A 14,142-nucleotide genomic window follows, 5' to 3' on the forward strand; every position below is an offset into this window, starting at 1 on the left:
CATGCTGATTTATTGTTGAAAGAATTGGTAAAACCCAGGCTAGCTTAAAAAACAGTACAAAAATATGGCTAAAATCTAGACTTTCACTTTGTTGCTTGAACACAGCAATGAAAACTCATCACTATTTGTTTATTTACCAACCACATTATTTATCTTAAAATTAGAATACAATTACCAAAGATAACATAGAATCTCTCTAAATCTAAAATACGAAACTAAAACTTTTAAATGAATAATTCAAAGCCAGGGACTGCTCAATATCAGGCAAGCCCTGGTGATGGGCGGAGCTAACGCTGGTCCATGAGGCCCCGCCCCGCCTGCATCCGCACCTCTGTAAGACGCGTAGATTGGCGTGCTGAGATGTCGCCTTCCGCAATGAGGACTTTGATGGAATGTATTCTTAAGTCAAACTAAAGAGGGAAAACCATGTCCGAAGTAAGAAAATTCACAAAAAGGTTGAGCAAACCTGGAACGGCTGCGGAGCTCAGACAAAGTGTGTCGGAGGCGGTGAGGACGTCCATTGCTGTGGTTAGTATCTCAAGAGCGTTCCGTCTCTCTCTGTTTGGGCAGTGCATCTGTAAGGCTGTCTCAACACGTAGTGAGCTACCTATCTAGGCGGCGTTTTTAGACATCACAGGCACGTCGATTCTGTCTAGGTAGGCAGCTCATTAGATTTTGAGACAGTTTTCGTTTATTATTAGACCTCTTATATGTATATAAGCTGTCAGATATTGCTTATAGTCATTTTTGGGACTTATTGTAATTATTATTGAAACACGTGCCAGACTGCTGAGCTGAGGCATAACCTCTTGGGCTTTCCAGGCAGTTACACCAGCACAGCTTCAACATCTGTCTTACACTTCACATAGACAGCAGTTGAAACCTTGTGCATACAAACACTGAGATGTGCATTGATTTAAATACAAAATTAGGAGTCTACTCAACAAAAAAAGCCGGTATTTAAGTGATCCTGGCCGTTTCCTAATAGGAAAGACATTGTTCTGTAGCTCCTACTGGAACCACATGGAGCATCCTTATGCCTTTGTGTAAGGAGTCATGTGCCTGTGTTCATGCAGCAGTTCAAGAGCAGAGCCCATGCTTTCATTTTGCCTTTATTGAACCGTTGAGAAATTAATTATCAGAGGTGGAGAACAGAAATGTGGCATTAATGTTTTAGGCAGGATATCATTTCTCAGCACTGCTGATGCCTCTTATGAATGCTTAGTGCTGAGAAATTATATTTTTAGCCAGACATATGTCATGAGCCTGAGATTTTCTATAAGTGCTATGAATATAGGCCTATGATTGTCAGTTTTTGAGACAGACAACAAATGGCACACTATGGAGATTGCAGATCTGCTGTGTTTCCCTTGAGAATACTCTCAGGCTGCTCAGCTATGCTTCCTGTGTCCTTTGCATGGGCTGAATAAAGTGTTTGTCTCATCTTTCCTCTTTTCCTCTCACGCATATTGTGCGATTGCACAAATTTGGCCAGAATGATGATATGAGTGACCTTTTTTATTATTGGTGATTGGTGTTAATTATTGTGTTACCCAGTGGAATTGATTTATGAGCGCTGAGCGCTGACTTTTGTCTAACTGGAAGTTTTGGTGGGATATATTGAAGCCCTCGTCCCTTATTTTTGTAAGCAGCCTAGTCAGTGTCAAGTAGTATTAGGGGGAAGGACATTCTTATTCAAGAAATCATTTGATTGGACGGTGTGTAGTGCAGGATGTCATCAAGATTTTTGCTCTGTTTTTCCACAAAAAAAAAAAGTACATTTTAATATTACAGGTGCATCTCAATAAATTAGAATGTCGTGGAAAAGTTCATTTATTTCAGTAATTCAACTCAAATTGTGAAACTCGTGTATTAAATAAATTCAATGCACACAGACTGAAGTAGTTTAACACAACTATTATGAATTTTGAAACCTAAAACAGAAGTAAAAAGCTAAAGGTAGGCTATAAACTGACTACACCTTGGTTGCTAGACTTCAGGATCATCACTAGTTGGAAAGTGTGAGTTAGAATAGTTTGCAAGAGCACAAGTATAAACACAATGAGGCAGTAAAAGTGGACCAGTAAATACATGTATTTTCTCGCTCTGTGTGATGATGTTTAATGTCCCTGACAACCTCTACTCATTTAGTCAATGTTTAGCAACCACCTTTTTCAAGATAAATAATCAGTGTGGTATTACTGATGTATTTTATGTTGTAGAACAGAACGTGAAAATATGTTGAGCTTGTGTTAACCACAGACCTTATTTTATGCATTCAACCAAAAGCTCATTCGTATAACCCATAGACTCATTTCGGGGTTTTAGGACTCATTACTGTGGCACTCTATAGATGGCCATTAAACTCTTTAAAGCCAAAACTGACCCCGTTTACTTTATAAATGCATCTTATTTTAAGGGACTCATAAGTGCAAATTATTTCAAAAATTATGTTGTCTTCACTTGCTTTTTCTCCGAAATGACTTTCCATTTCCATTTGATAACGCAAACTATAAATAGCTGCTTAGACCCCATTTTAGCAAATAACATCATATTGACTTTAAACATGGGACAGCTGTGGTCAAGCTGCAGAAAGTTGTGTTTTACGATGTGTACTCGCAATATTTTACGCTGTGCTTTCTACACCGAACTCACTGGATATAAATATTTCAAGATGTTTTTCAAATGGTGGTCCTCAAATGCTCACAGATCCACAGAGCATGTGGTCCTCCACAAGATTTACAAGACAAGATAAGCTTTTCAAAAGCCTAATGATACAAAAAGATATCAGATCTATGTTCGCATAGCAGCGCAGAGGTTCTGAAGGAGGCCGTGGTCGTTCAGTTCAGATGTTGGCGTATGTGTTTACACACAGTGGCCTAATGCACATCAGCTGAGGAGCTCTTGCTGTCTGTTTCACCAAAGACTCACATCTGGAAAGTACATTAACCACCCTAGAGACGTGCTCCAATCGCAGTTTCTGTACAGCTTTAAGTCACCCACTTTGTCGTCCTTCACATTTTCATGTTGCGTTCTTGCATACGGAAATAACATGACTGAAACGCGTGTGGCGCCAACGCCCATCGGCTTATGTGCGAGCAGTAAATTGGCTCATGTTTCCCTTTACCTCAGCCTGTGGTTTGTTGGCCTGTGATTCTTCTTTTTCTTCAGTTCCTCTCTGTCCTCAACAGGGTTGACGCTGATGGTCCTTTTTGAAATTATCTGAGGCCTTGTGGTTGTTTTTGCAGAGGTTGGGTTATTTTTGGCTATAGGAAACTGGTCCTACCGTGGTATGGTAGCTTAATCTTGGCCCTGAGATTTTAACACCTGGCTTGCAGTGATTAAGGACAGGACTTGGATTGGGGAAGTTGGTATAATTTGGTTTGAAAGGGCAGTTGAGAGAGAGTGCAGCCACATGCCAGCAGAACTGAGCTGTAGCACATGCTCTGTTGCCGTGGGAGATGGACTGGCTGTGGTTTTTTTGGCCTCTATGTGGTATGACACATGACAGGAAGTTGCTGCTGAAACACTTGCATTGGTTGTCAGCTCATGCATATGTGTTTGAGAAACACAGGAAGCATTTATGTGTATTATAAGAGAAGGTATTGATGTATGGCAGTTTTTGTCTGGGTATATTTATGCTGATATTTCTCCTTCTCAAGCAAGATGTACTGTATAATAAAAGCAGAATATATAGTGCAATTTGAATTGGGGACATTTTTTTTTTTTTAAGAAATCAATACTTTTATTCAGCATGGATGCATTGACTAAAATTGTCAGTCAAGACTTTTACATTGTTACAAAATATTTCTATTTCAAATAAATATTTTCCACAAAAATGTTTTTATCAAATAATAATAAGAAATGTTTCTTGAGAACCAAATCAGCGTATTAGAAAGATTTTTGAAGGATCGGGTCATAGATGCTTTTTTAAAGATCATTATTTTGTGTATTTGGTGTAACAGAATATGTTGACATGCTTTAATGTTCAAAAAACACATTATTTTTCAAATACTGTACATTATTGTAGGTCCTCTATGCCCCGCCTCTCTCAAACGCTTCGTTTTCTACAAAGTCCCTCCTTCTGACAAGTGCAGTCTGCTCTGATTGGCCAGCTGACCCAGTGCATTGTGATTGGCCAAACACCGCAAGCACTCGTCGGAAATGTAACGCCCCTTACCATAATCGCGAGCTTTATCTTTCAAAATAAATGTAAAGACAGAGCCCGAAAGGGGAACAGAGTCGCGTGACAGACACAGTGATGAAGCTGGTATGTGTTTGCAGTACACAAGCCACGGTTAAGACAGCTGACTCCACTGTGATGTGATGTGACTCTCTCTCTCTCTCTCTGTCTCTCTCTCTCTCTCTCACTCTCACACACACACACAGACACGATGCACAAAACTCAGCATTTGAACAGTCAAAAGCAAATACTTAAGCTAATAACAAAACAGTAGCTGATTCAGAAGCGCCAGATTGTCATAGCAAAGTCAGAATTACCTCCTCTCCTAGGTTCACGAAACGGTCATCCATAAAATGCATTGCTGTTCTGTTGTAAGTAATCTTAAAGATTCCTAAAAGCATCTACTTTCGGAAGGCCAAATAAAGTGCTTTTGCTATTGCCTAGAAACACACAGCGTCTCCCTGACATGGCTGCTTCAACACTAACTGCGGTTACTGAAACCACACCTTCTTTCTTTGCGTGCACATTTGGGCGGCATTATGCAAATATTTCCACATAGTGAGGAAGATATGTGGGGGCGTGTTAGAACGAGCCGTTTTAAGGGGGCGTGGCAGAGTCTTAACTTTGATAAAGAATATCTCTTTGGTTTTGAGACTTTAGTCTTTGCAACTTCAGCGATCTTATCTATGCACAATCAGCTTGTAATACTCCAAAGAGAAAGGAAAACTTGAAATCGCATCATATGACCCCTTTAAAATAGAAAACAATATTGTTTTACTATGTTTTTAATCACAGAAATGCAGCCTTGGTGAGCATACGAGACTTCTTTCTGAAACATAAAAAAAAAAATCGCACTGACCCCAAACGTTTGAAAGGTACTGTAGAATGGTCCTGGCCTGTTTGTAATGTACAGGGGTTAATTCAACGAAACATAAACATTATGACATTATTTATTCACCCTCATTTTATTCTTAACCTGCATGACCTTCTATGACTTTTAACCTGCATGTCAAAAAAAAGCACCATAGAATTTGTCTGTATGACATGTTATTTTGCAAGTCTTCAATAGTTTTATGTGATAAAACAACAGATGAATTGAAGTCATTATTCGCTACTTTTACAGTTGGGTTTCAATCATTTTTCAAGGTTATGGCATCAATTCACTTAAATTGCATGGAAAAGAGCAGCATGCATAAGGCAGAGCATGTGTAAAGCTGGGCAAGGCTTAGCCTTCCCAGGGGGTGAAAATTACAGTAACAGGGGCTTGGGAAAAAATACCACTGCACACTAAATCGAAATAAAATGAAAATGAAATGAAAAGTGTTGATTGCAGCATTAAATTTAGATCTGCTCATGTTGCATCATCATACTTTTTACGCGGTTTTACAGTGTTGCGCTTTATAACCAATCACACACAAGTCTGTTGTGTTTATGAATTCAATGGCCAATCAGAGGTGTTCAGATAAGTCATCGCTCAAAAAGCGGAGTTTTGCTCAGTGCGCGCACTTGTAAGTAACTTACAGTGTCATATTAAAAATATTTTAATACATGACAATAAGCCTGGGCGATAAACCGGTATCGATATTTATCGACAGTACACCTTCTTCGATATCGATAGAAAAATTGTTCGATATAGAGCACGATATAGGCATGTGCTCTGAGTGACGCAGACAGCACACACGAACACATGCTGAAATGAATGCTGTGCCTGCCTGCGATGAGGAGATTGTGAATAAAGAATGAATATTAGTCGAATTTAAAATAAACATTTGCATTTTAATGTTAGGTGTGCATCAGGGAGTGTCATCAGTGGCTCTCACGAGATGCGGTGAGTGATGTAAGTGATGTTGTTGCATTTTAATGTTTTGTTAGTCTAGCCCACGAGATGTGCCGCTGCTGCTTTATTCATTCAAAATATTAGAGAAATATAGAAGCTCAATGCGGAGAAGATCTTGATTAGGTTAAAACCGAAACCAAGCCATTCACACAGAATGCATATTCAGCGCATTTTTTTAGACGGACAAATATGACTGTTGCACTCGCGTCTCACAGAAGAGATGTATAGAAAGCCATGCAAAGTTAAAATAGTTACTTTTAGAAAACACCTCACGAATTTGTGGAGGTTTATTCCTTTTCACTGCGTGTCATATGTTTTTAAATGCAGTTTGTGTGAATTGCGCTTCGGCTCTTTGTATTAAGCAATGCATAAATACATGATGCTGTTTTGTTCATAATTGTTTATGCAATTTACGAAATTATATTTGATTTTTATGAGTTAATTTAGACGTAATGCACATTTTTATAGAGTTACTTCCTTGCGTTGACAATTTAATTGCGCTGCATTGTTTTGCTCATTGCGCCCTCCTGTGGCCTCAGGAGACAATTAGACCTATACATTAAAGACCTATTTAATCTGCATATAAAACATTAGAAATTAGATATTTGTTTAATTTTTATTGTGTTTGATTGTTAAAACAAAAAATATTTGTTGTTTGTCTCAAATTGTCTGAAAATTATAAATACAGTGGTTAAACGTAAAAAAAAAAATTCTATTGCTTTTTGTTTTAAAGAAGGTTATAAAAAATTTCAATAATTATCGATACCGAACGATATGAAACATTATATCGTTGATACAATTTTTAGCTATATCTCCCAGCCCTACATGACAAACATATCTGGTACTTGCTTAAAAAGGGTTTATGATGTGTGTAGTTAATGGATTACACTAACATTAGGCTTCTTACCCTTTACATTTAGCCTTACCCTTGAGTTGGTTCACTCTCCGCCTAGGGCAGCATGAACTTTCTGTCTAACATTTTTTTGGTGTTCCACACAGGGCCATAGCTAGTGGGGAGAATGGTGGTGACTATTATAGGGGCCCAATTTGAACGGGCTGCCCGGTGCCAGCGTGAAAGAGGGTCTGGACAGTTGACGGCCTGCCTCGTCACAAAAGTTTATCATTTGCACATGTTTTTAAGCCTTGCCAATTTAAAGATTTGAAATCTTTCAAGTGCAAGAAGACACAAAACAACTCCATTCAATACTTGTGCATTGTGTTCTGTGTGCATAGCGCGAACAGAGAGCTATGTCTCTGACAACACGCAAGCCCACAATTTAGTTGTCTTTAGTCGTGTTTTCTTGCTCTTGAAAGAACAAATAAACCTTGCAAATTTCTGCGATTTTTAAACAATTCAAGCACAAAAAGACTCGAAAGAGCTTAAATGAGCACCTGCACGCTGTGTTCTGTATTCCCAGTGTTGCTAGGTCTAGATTAAAATTTAGGGGTGACTGGGCTTTTTCGGTAGTTGAACCTAGACTGTGGAATCTCTTACCCCTGCATGTTAGAGCAGCTCCAACTAAAGTTAGTTTATTTATTATCTCAGGCTTTCATTTCTACTGGGTATTGAGGGATGTTATTGAATTTTTCTGTTTTACTTTTAAATGTACTTTTAAACATAACTTTTGTATGTTAAGTTTACTTTTATTGTACAGCAACTTGGGCAACAGTAGTTGTATTAATGTGTGCTTTATAAGTAAATTAAACAAACAAACAAACTAGCTGCTGTGGGTTCCAAGAAAAAAGAGAGCGAGAGAGAAAATCACTCACTGCTCTTTATTGAAAAACGTTTGTAGCTTTAACAATGATTAATCTATATGTAATTTATACAGTGAAGACTATGCAATGCTGTTTTACATTATGATTATTCAATTTCTTTACCTGAACACAGACAAACCTGAAAAAACTAAAGCATTGTTTATTTTCTTCTATTTAGCCTATTTATTTGTGCTAGCCTATTTACACAATTTCAAATAGGGCCCATGGGTACAACCTGCACAGGGGCCCTGGAAACCTCAGCTACAGCCCTGGTTCCACATAAGAAAAGTCATATTGGTTTAGAGTGACATGTCCAGCATCATATAAATTTGAACATGTGCAAGAGTGAGCATTTTTCTACAGTCTGTGGTTTGAGATTTTATCAAATGTATTGCAAATTAAATAAATTGGACCTTTGTTTCCTTTTCTGAACTCCCAATTAAGCATTTTCTGCAGCTAGGAAGCTAGGAAAAAATTCCAAAGGATGATTTCTAAAAAGGATTAGTTTGAAATTGCTTTGATTTGGACTCATTTAATTCCTTTTGATTTCAGCTGAAATACTCTCAAAATACCTGTGTGATTATGGGTTCAAGCCCTGCTGATCTTGTCAAAGCTGAACCGCTTTAAACATTAGAAACAATGAGCAGCTTTACCCAGCCTCGAACTTTGGACAGAAGATACAGACTGCCCATTTTTGTCCAAACCTTATGTAGCTATAAAACTATAACTTCCTCTCTTAAAATCTCTGACTGCTCATAGTTTATTTCCAGCTAAGCGACACCTTTAGCAGAAGGTTAAAGCCTTAAAGTTGCTGGCAAGTCATCTGAAATGTCATCTGTTTGGCAATTCCCGTACAGTGCAACATGGGTGAAAAGAGTGCAAAAGATTAATCTAGTCCACTGCCCTTGTGTTCTGTCCATCCCACATGGTTTGTTTTTGGTGAAAACACTTTCTCTTCCATGGGCTAAACTCTTTATGAGTATCAGACCATGACACAGGCATGTCAGCTGAGTCAGGAGTGTGTTTAAGCTTTAACACGTGATTCTCTTTTAGAAGGAACTTGAAAAGGGAAATCTTAGGAGAAAACTTTGAACCAAACTTAAAAGCTGTAAAAATAAGAAATCGGAAATCCTGTGGCAGATTTTTGCTTTGTAGAAAAGTTGTTGAGGGGCAGTGAATGAATAAACTCGCAGGCAAAGCTGTCAAATCTGTGTAAACTAGGCCTACACTAACAAGCACAACAGATAAAGCAAATCTGAATAATAACAGTGGGCATTGCTTTAGTATGTTTAGTAGCAGCAATAAAGAGGGACACAAACATTGACTCGAGACATCACAGGCCCTTTGAGGGTAGCTGTGTGTAAATTCATTGATCAATCCTGTGTGTTTGCAGGAGCAGCCGAAGATCATCGAGCCACTGGACTATGAGAATGTGGTGTTCCAGAGGAAAGCTCAGATCCACAGTGATCCACAGAGAGACCTGCTGGTGTGGCCAGCTGATGATGTATCAGTGAGTCATTTCACAAGCACATTTCCTGACATTTATTTGTTTGACTCATTTTCAAACTTAGTCCTTATCCTTGTGCAGCCACCATATGAGTCTAATTTCCGTCTGTCTGTCTAATCTAATCTGTCTTGTCTTGTCTTCTCTTGCCTGTCTGTCTATTTGGCTCTCTAGGAAGCACAGATACAACGTCAAAGGAGGACCATTGTTCCCTCAGTTCCTCAAAATGCTGAGAAAGAAGCAAAAAGCCTATTTGCCAAAGAGGTAAAGAACCTCTCAATGCCAAAATAAGAGGGAAGACTCCAGCTTTCCAGACTAATAAAATATGAGATCACATTTTCCTCTTTTTCATATTTTGATGTGTTTTTGCTCATGCGATTGAGTAACTGAGCAATGCTTACGCTCTTTGACAGTGCATTAAGATGTACAACACCAACTGGCATGTCATCAACTATAATTACGAGGCCTTCTCTGGAGACTTCCGGACGCTGCCCTGGTATTTCAAAGTTTGCACATTTTGCCAAAGCTTTTGCAGTGTTATTTCCAAAGTTTGCCATAAGCTACTTTTTCTGTCTTGCAGTAAAGGCATGAAGATGGAAAAGCTTCCCAACCAAGTGTTTGAGGTGGATGAAGGGGAGGAGGTAAGAGACATTAATGTTTGTTGATGGAAAACAGAGTGTAGAATATCACACTCAATATATTTAATCAATATAAGAATATAGTCTCAATATATTCTTTCATCTCTCTCTCTTTTAAAAAGCTTTTTAAAATATTTAAGTACTGTTAAAATCAGTTACTCTTTTACTCAAGCTGTTTTGGAATTGGTGACTTGTAACTTGTAATGGATTCATTTTCACTGTAAGGTATCTGTACTTTTACTCAAGTATGGTTTTCAGGTACTCTTTACACCTCTGGGTACTTGAGTGTTAATCCCAATTTTAGCACGCACATCCACCAAGTAGTCTTAAGTGTCTTGTTGTACTGTGCTAAACCTCTTATTGACATTATAGATATTGTTCGTCTTCCCAGACAGCACTGCAAATGTTGTGAGGTTTCTGTGAGGTCATAATCAGATGTAGAGATGAAGGCTAGACGGTCAGCAGAGAGGCATATTACATGGAACCAGGCACTCATGATCTAGTAATAGACACACACTGAAGTGTCCGGCAGATCTTGATAAAAGTAGATGTAAGGAGTGGTGATTACAGGGCAAAGAGATTGCTTCTCCACCCTGTGTGTGTGTGTGTGTGTGTGTGTGTGTGTGTTTAAGTCTATGTGTATGTACATGTTTAGACATGGTAGTCTAGTCTTTTTCCTTACAATTGACTTAGTGGAATTAAATGAATTGAGTTCTAATTCTGAATACCTAAAATGACTTTTTTGGGCTAAAGCGAGAGGCCAATGAAGCCAAAATGTACACAATAATGAGGGCATTATATAAGAATGAATTCAGTATCTTGTTCAGTTTTAAAATTCAGATATTCTCACCTATATGTCTTTCCAAACCTGTATGCATTACTTTCTTCTGTGGAAAACAAAAGATATTTATATATTCTAAAATATATATTCTATAAATTATATTCTAAAATATATATTTTTTCACCTACCAAAAAGTATTTTATATCCCAGACCTTTGCTGTAAGTTTACATGACTCCCTCCTTTGATCAATAATTAAGTGAAGTCACTGTCATAGTACCTCATGTATATACTGTACATAACTGAAAAAGTTTGGGGCAAGTAATTATTATTATTAGAAATGAATATTAATTAACTTTTTAATTAATTAATAAAAAAATAAATGTATTATTATTTATTATTACAAAGGATTTCTATTTCAAATGAATGTTGTTCTTTTGAACTTTCTATTCATCGAAGATTTCTGAAAATGGTTTTCCTGAAAAACATTTCTGAAGAAATGTTTCTTGAGCACCAAATCAGCATATTAGAATGATTTCTGAAGGATCATCACAGGAATAAATTACATTTTAAAATATATTAAAATAATAAAAATGTATACGAATATTTCGCAATGTTACTTTTTTACTGTATATAATTTAATGTAATAAATGCAGCTTTGGTGAGTGTGAGAGACTTTTTTTTTAAACAAAAAAAACTGACCCCAAACTTTTGAACATTTGGGTAGTGTATGTATGTATGTATCATGTTGGCTCTGTCATGTCCATTTAATTTAATCAATTAGCCGAGTGACTCAAAAGGGAGAACAGCATGCAGGCAATTGATCAGTCTCAGAGGGACTGTTAGGAACAGAGAGAGAGAGGGAATGAGAAATGCTGGAGGAAAGAGGGGAGAAGGGCATTTGGACAATTATATTACAGTGGAAAGCTAGAGAAAAGCACATTCATAAAGGACGCCAGGCCACTTCAGTTAAATTAGAAACACACACACACACAAAGACATGCACATATTTATAGTCACTGTAAGTAAACAAAATCCCACCTCTGCCTTTCATGAATATATTAATATTACTGTTATATGTAATATATACAGTTTTTAAAGCATTTATAAGCTGTGTTTGTAAGTGCATTTTTGTATTGTGTTAATGTGTGTGTAAAGTGTTGAGTTACTATGTGAGGGATAAGTGGCTTATTTGCGTGAATGTTTGTAAAACCAGAACGTGTTCATATTTGTTTCAGAGCATTTGATCTTTAAGGCAGAGAGGTCACATGCGTAGAAATGCATTGATCTAAATCTTTGTATTCAGATCAGACTGCTTCATTAGTTCTTACTCTGTGTGTGTTTCAGGATTCATCATCTCTTTGCTCTCAGAGAGGAGGTGTAATGAAGCAGGGCTGGCTGCAGAAGGCCAACATCAACAGCAGTCTGTCTGTCTCCATGAAGGTTAGTGGAATCATTGCCACACCTTTTTAAAAAAAAACATCAGCAGAACTACAGCAGTCATTATTACTTAATATACTGTACATCTGCTGATCAATGCAGTTTGAAGACCCATTGTTGAAGAGAGGCCTGTAAGGTCTTTTGTTTTTTTTTGTAAATCAGAAATGTCAATTACATGCACTAATGTTCATACACAAACACACGCTGTTAACAAAGTGCAGCACTCTGTGCAAAATGATGTCTAGCAAGTATTTGCATAAAGGATATATGGTACATTATATGACTTGCTCAATCCCATTACTCATTAGTCAGCAGGTCAAAAAATAATTTCGTATACTATTACTAATAGATGATATGTGGATATAGCTTGTGTGAAGCTAATGCATTATATCAGTGACGCCAATAAATATTTTTAAGCCACACTTAAAAATGTATAATTGTCTTTGTATTAGATAACAAACTATCAAACCAGGTGACGTTTTATATTAAGGAAAATACCAAAAGCGCACTTTTCAGGTGCAACATTTCACAAAAAGGCATTTGTTATGTGTCAAATTATAAAGAATATATATAGAGTTAAGATGAATAAGAAATTTAGATTAATAAGAATTATAAGATGTTTCCTAAGCACCAAATCAGCATATTAGAATGATTTCTCAAGGATCGTGTGACACTGACAACTGTAATGACTGCTGAAAATTGAGCTTTCCATCACAGAATACATTACATTTTAAAATACAGTAAAATAGAAAACAGTGAAGTAATTGTTATTACTTCACAGTACAGTTTTTACTGTATTCTTGATCAGGTAAATCTGACCAAATCCACATTTTTGAACAGTTTAGTTCTGTATATTTTCAATATGAATTTGAAGGATGAAAATGGCTATAAACATATCACAGTATTTCTGACTCTATTTTTTCACACACGTTATTTCTTTCTGCACAGGTGTTCAAGAGGAGGTATTTCTACCTGTCTCAGCTCCCTGATGGATCCTACATACTGAATTCATATAAAGATGAGAAAAACTACAAAGAATCAAAAGGCTCCATCTATCTGGACTCTTGTATAGATGTAGTTCCGGTACATACTGTTTTATTTTTTATTTTTACAGAAATCCTGAACAGATTTTCAGTCAAAGATTGTCATGTGATCAAGGGGTACAATAGTTAACAGGCCCTGATTAACAAGGTTTAATTATGTAATGTTATTATAAAGCTTTTTTTGTTGCTAGAAATGAGCATTATAAATTACACATTTTATTTTACAACTTGGAAATATCTAAACATAGAAATATCTGAACTTGGCTTGATACATTTTTTTCAGAAAGTTTAATAACAGCACGTAGCAGCCCTCAGGCTCAGTAAAACAACCAGAGGAATCTTCCTTTCTGAACACCCATTATTATTATAACCACAAACAGCTCTAAAAGTCACACCATTAAATTCCTCCACAGACTGACACAGCACTTTTCTTGCAGTGTCCTAAGATGAAGCGTAACAGCTTTGAGCTGAAGATGCAGGAACGTTACAGTCACTATCTGGCGGCGGACAGCGAGGCTGAGATGGAGGAGTGGGTGAATACGCTGAAACAGGCTTTACTGAGCACGTTGGATGACAGGAGGAATGGATCAGAACCTTCTGAAGGTTCTCTGGGTAAATAACACACACACACACACACACACATACTGTACTGGAAACACCCACATTAGCACACTTAAAGATGCTTCAGACTTTCCCATTTTGTGTTGAACCATAAAATAAAACTCTACCCGTTTGGAGCGTCATGAGTTTTGCTCTTTTATGAACTATTCCTTTAAGCATTTCTTTTTATATACATACTTTATTTTAAGGGTTTTTCAAAAATATCTTGTCCAAATGGCCCAGAAATGAACCCCAAACAGCGGAACATTTTTTAATGGAATTAGTTCTCAAGAATCGGAGTCTTTCCATTTGAATAACAGAGATCATGTCCATAATCCACATTCGAAAGGAATGGGGTGA

General features: G+C 37.2%; 1 protein-coding gene across 1 annotated transcript in view; it reads left to right on the forward strand.

The window, feature by feature from the left end:
- The first annotated feature begins 292 nt into the window (after nt 1-292).
- Nucleotides 293-14,142, forward strand: part of dock11 (dedicator of cytokinesis 11) — an 82,922-nt gene continuing 69,072 nt past the window's right edge. Inside the window, exons 1-8 of the mRNA XM_016242060.1 lie at nt 293-528; nt 9,172-9,288; nt 9,457-9,546; nt 9,696-9,778; nt 9,863-9,923; nt 12,047-12,142; nt 13,088-13,222; nt 13,620-13,794. Coding sequence (XP_016097546.1) covers nt 427-528; nt 9,172-9,288; nt 9,457-9,546; nt 9,696-9,778; nt 9,863-9,923; nt 12,047-12,142; nt 13,088-13,222; nt 13,620-13,794 — 859 coding nt within the window. The 5' untranslated portion in view covers nt 293-426. The remainder of the gene's footprint in view (nt 529-9,171; nt 9,289-9,456; nt 9,547-9,695; nt 9,779-9,862; nt 9,924-12,046; nt 12,143-13,087; nt 13,223-13,619; nt 13,795-14,142) is intronic.

Source organism: Sinocyclocheilus grahami, unplaced genomic scaffold (genome assembly GCF_001515645.1).
Source record: "Sinocyclocheilus grahami isolate Dianchi unplaced genomic scaffold, SAMN03320097.WGS_v1.1 scaffold645.1, whole genome shotgun sequence".
In the NCBI taxonomy this organism is placed as follows: Eukaryota; Metazoa; Chordata; class Actinopteri; order Cypriniformes; family Cyprinidae; genus Sinocyclocheilus; species Sinocyclocheilus grahami.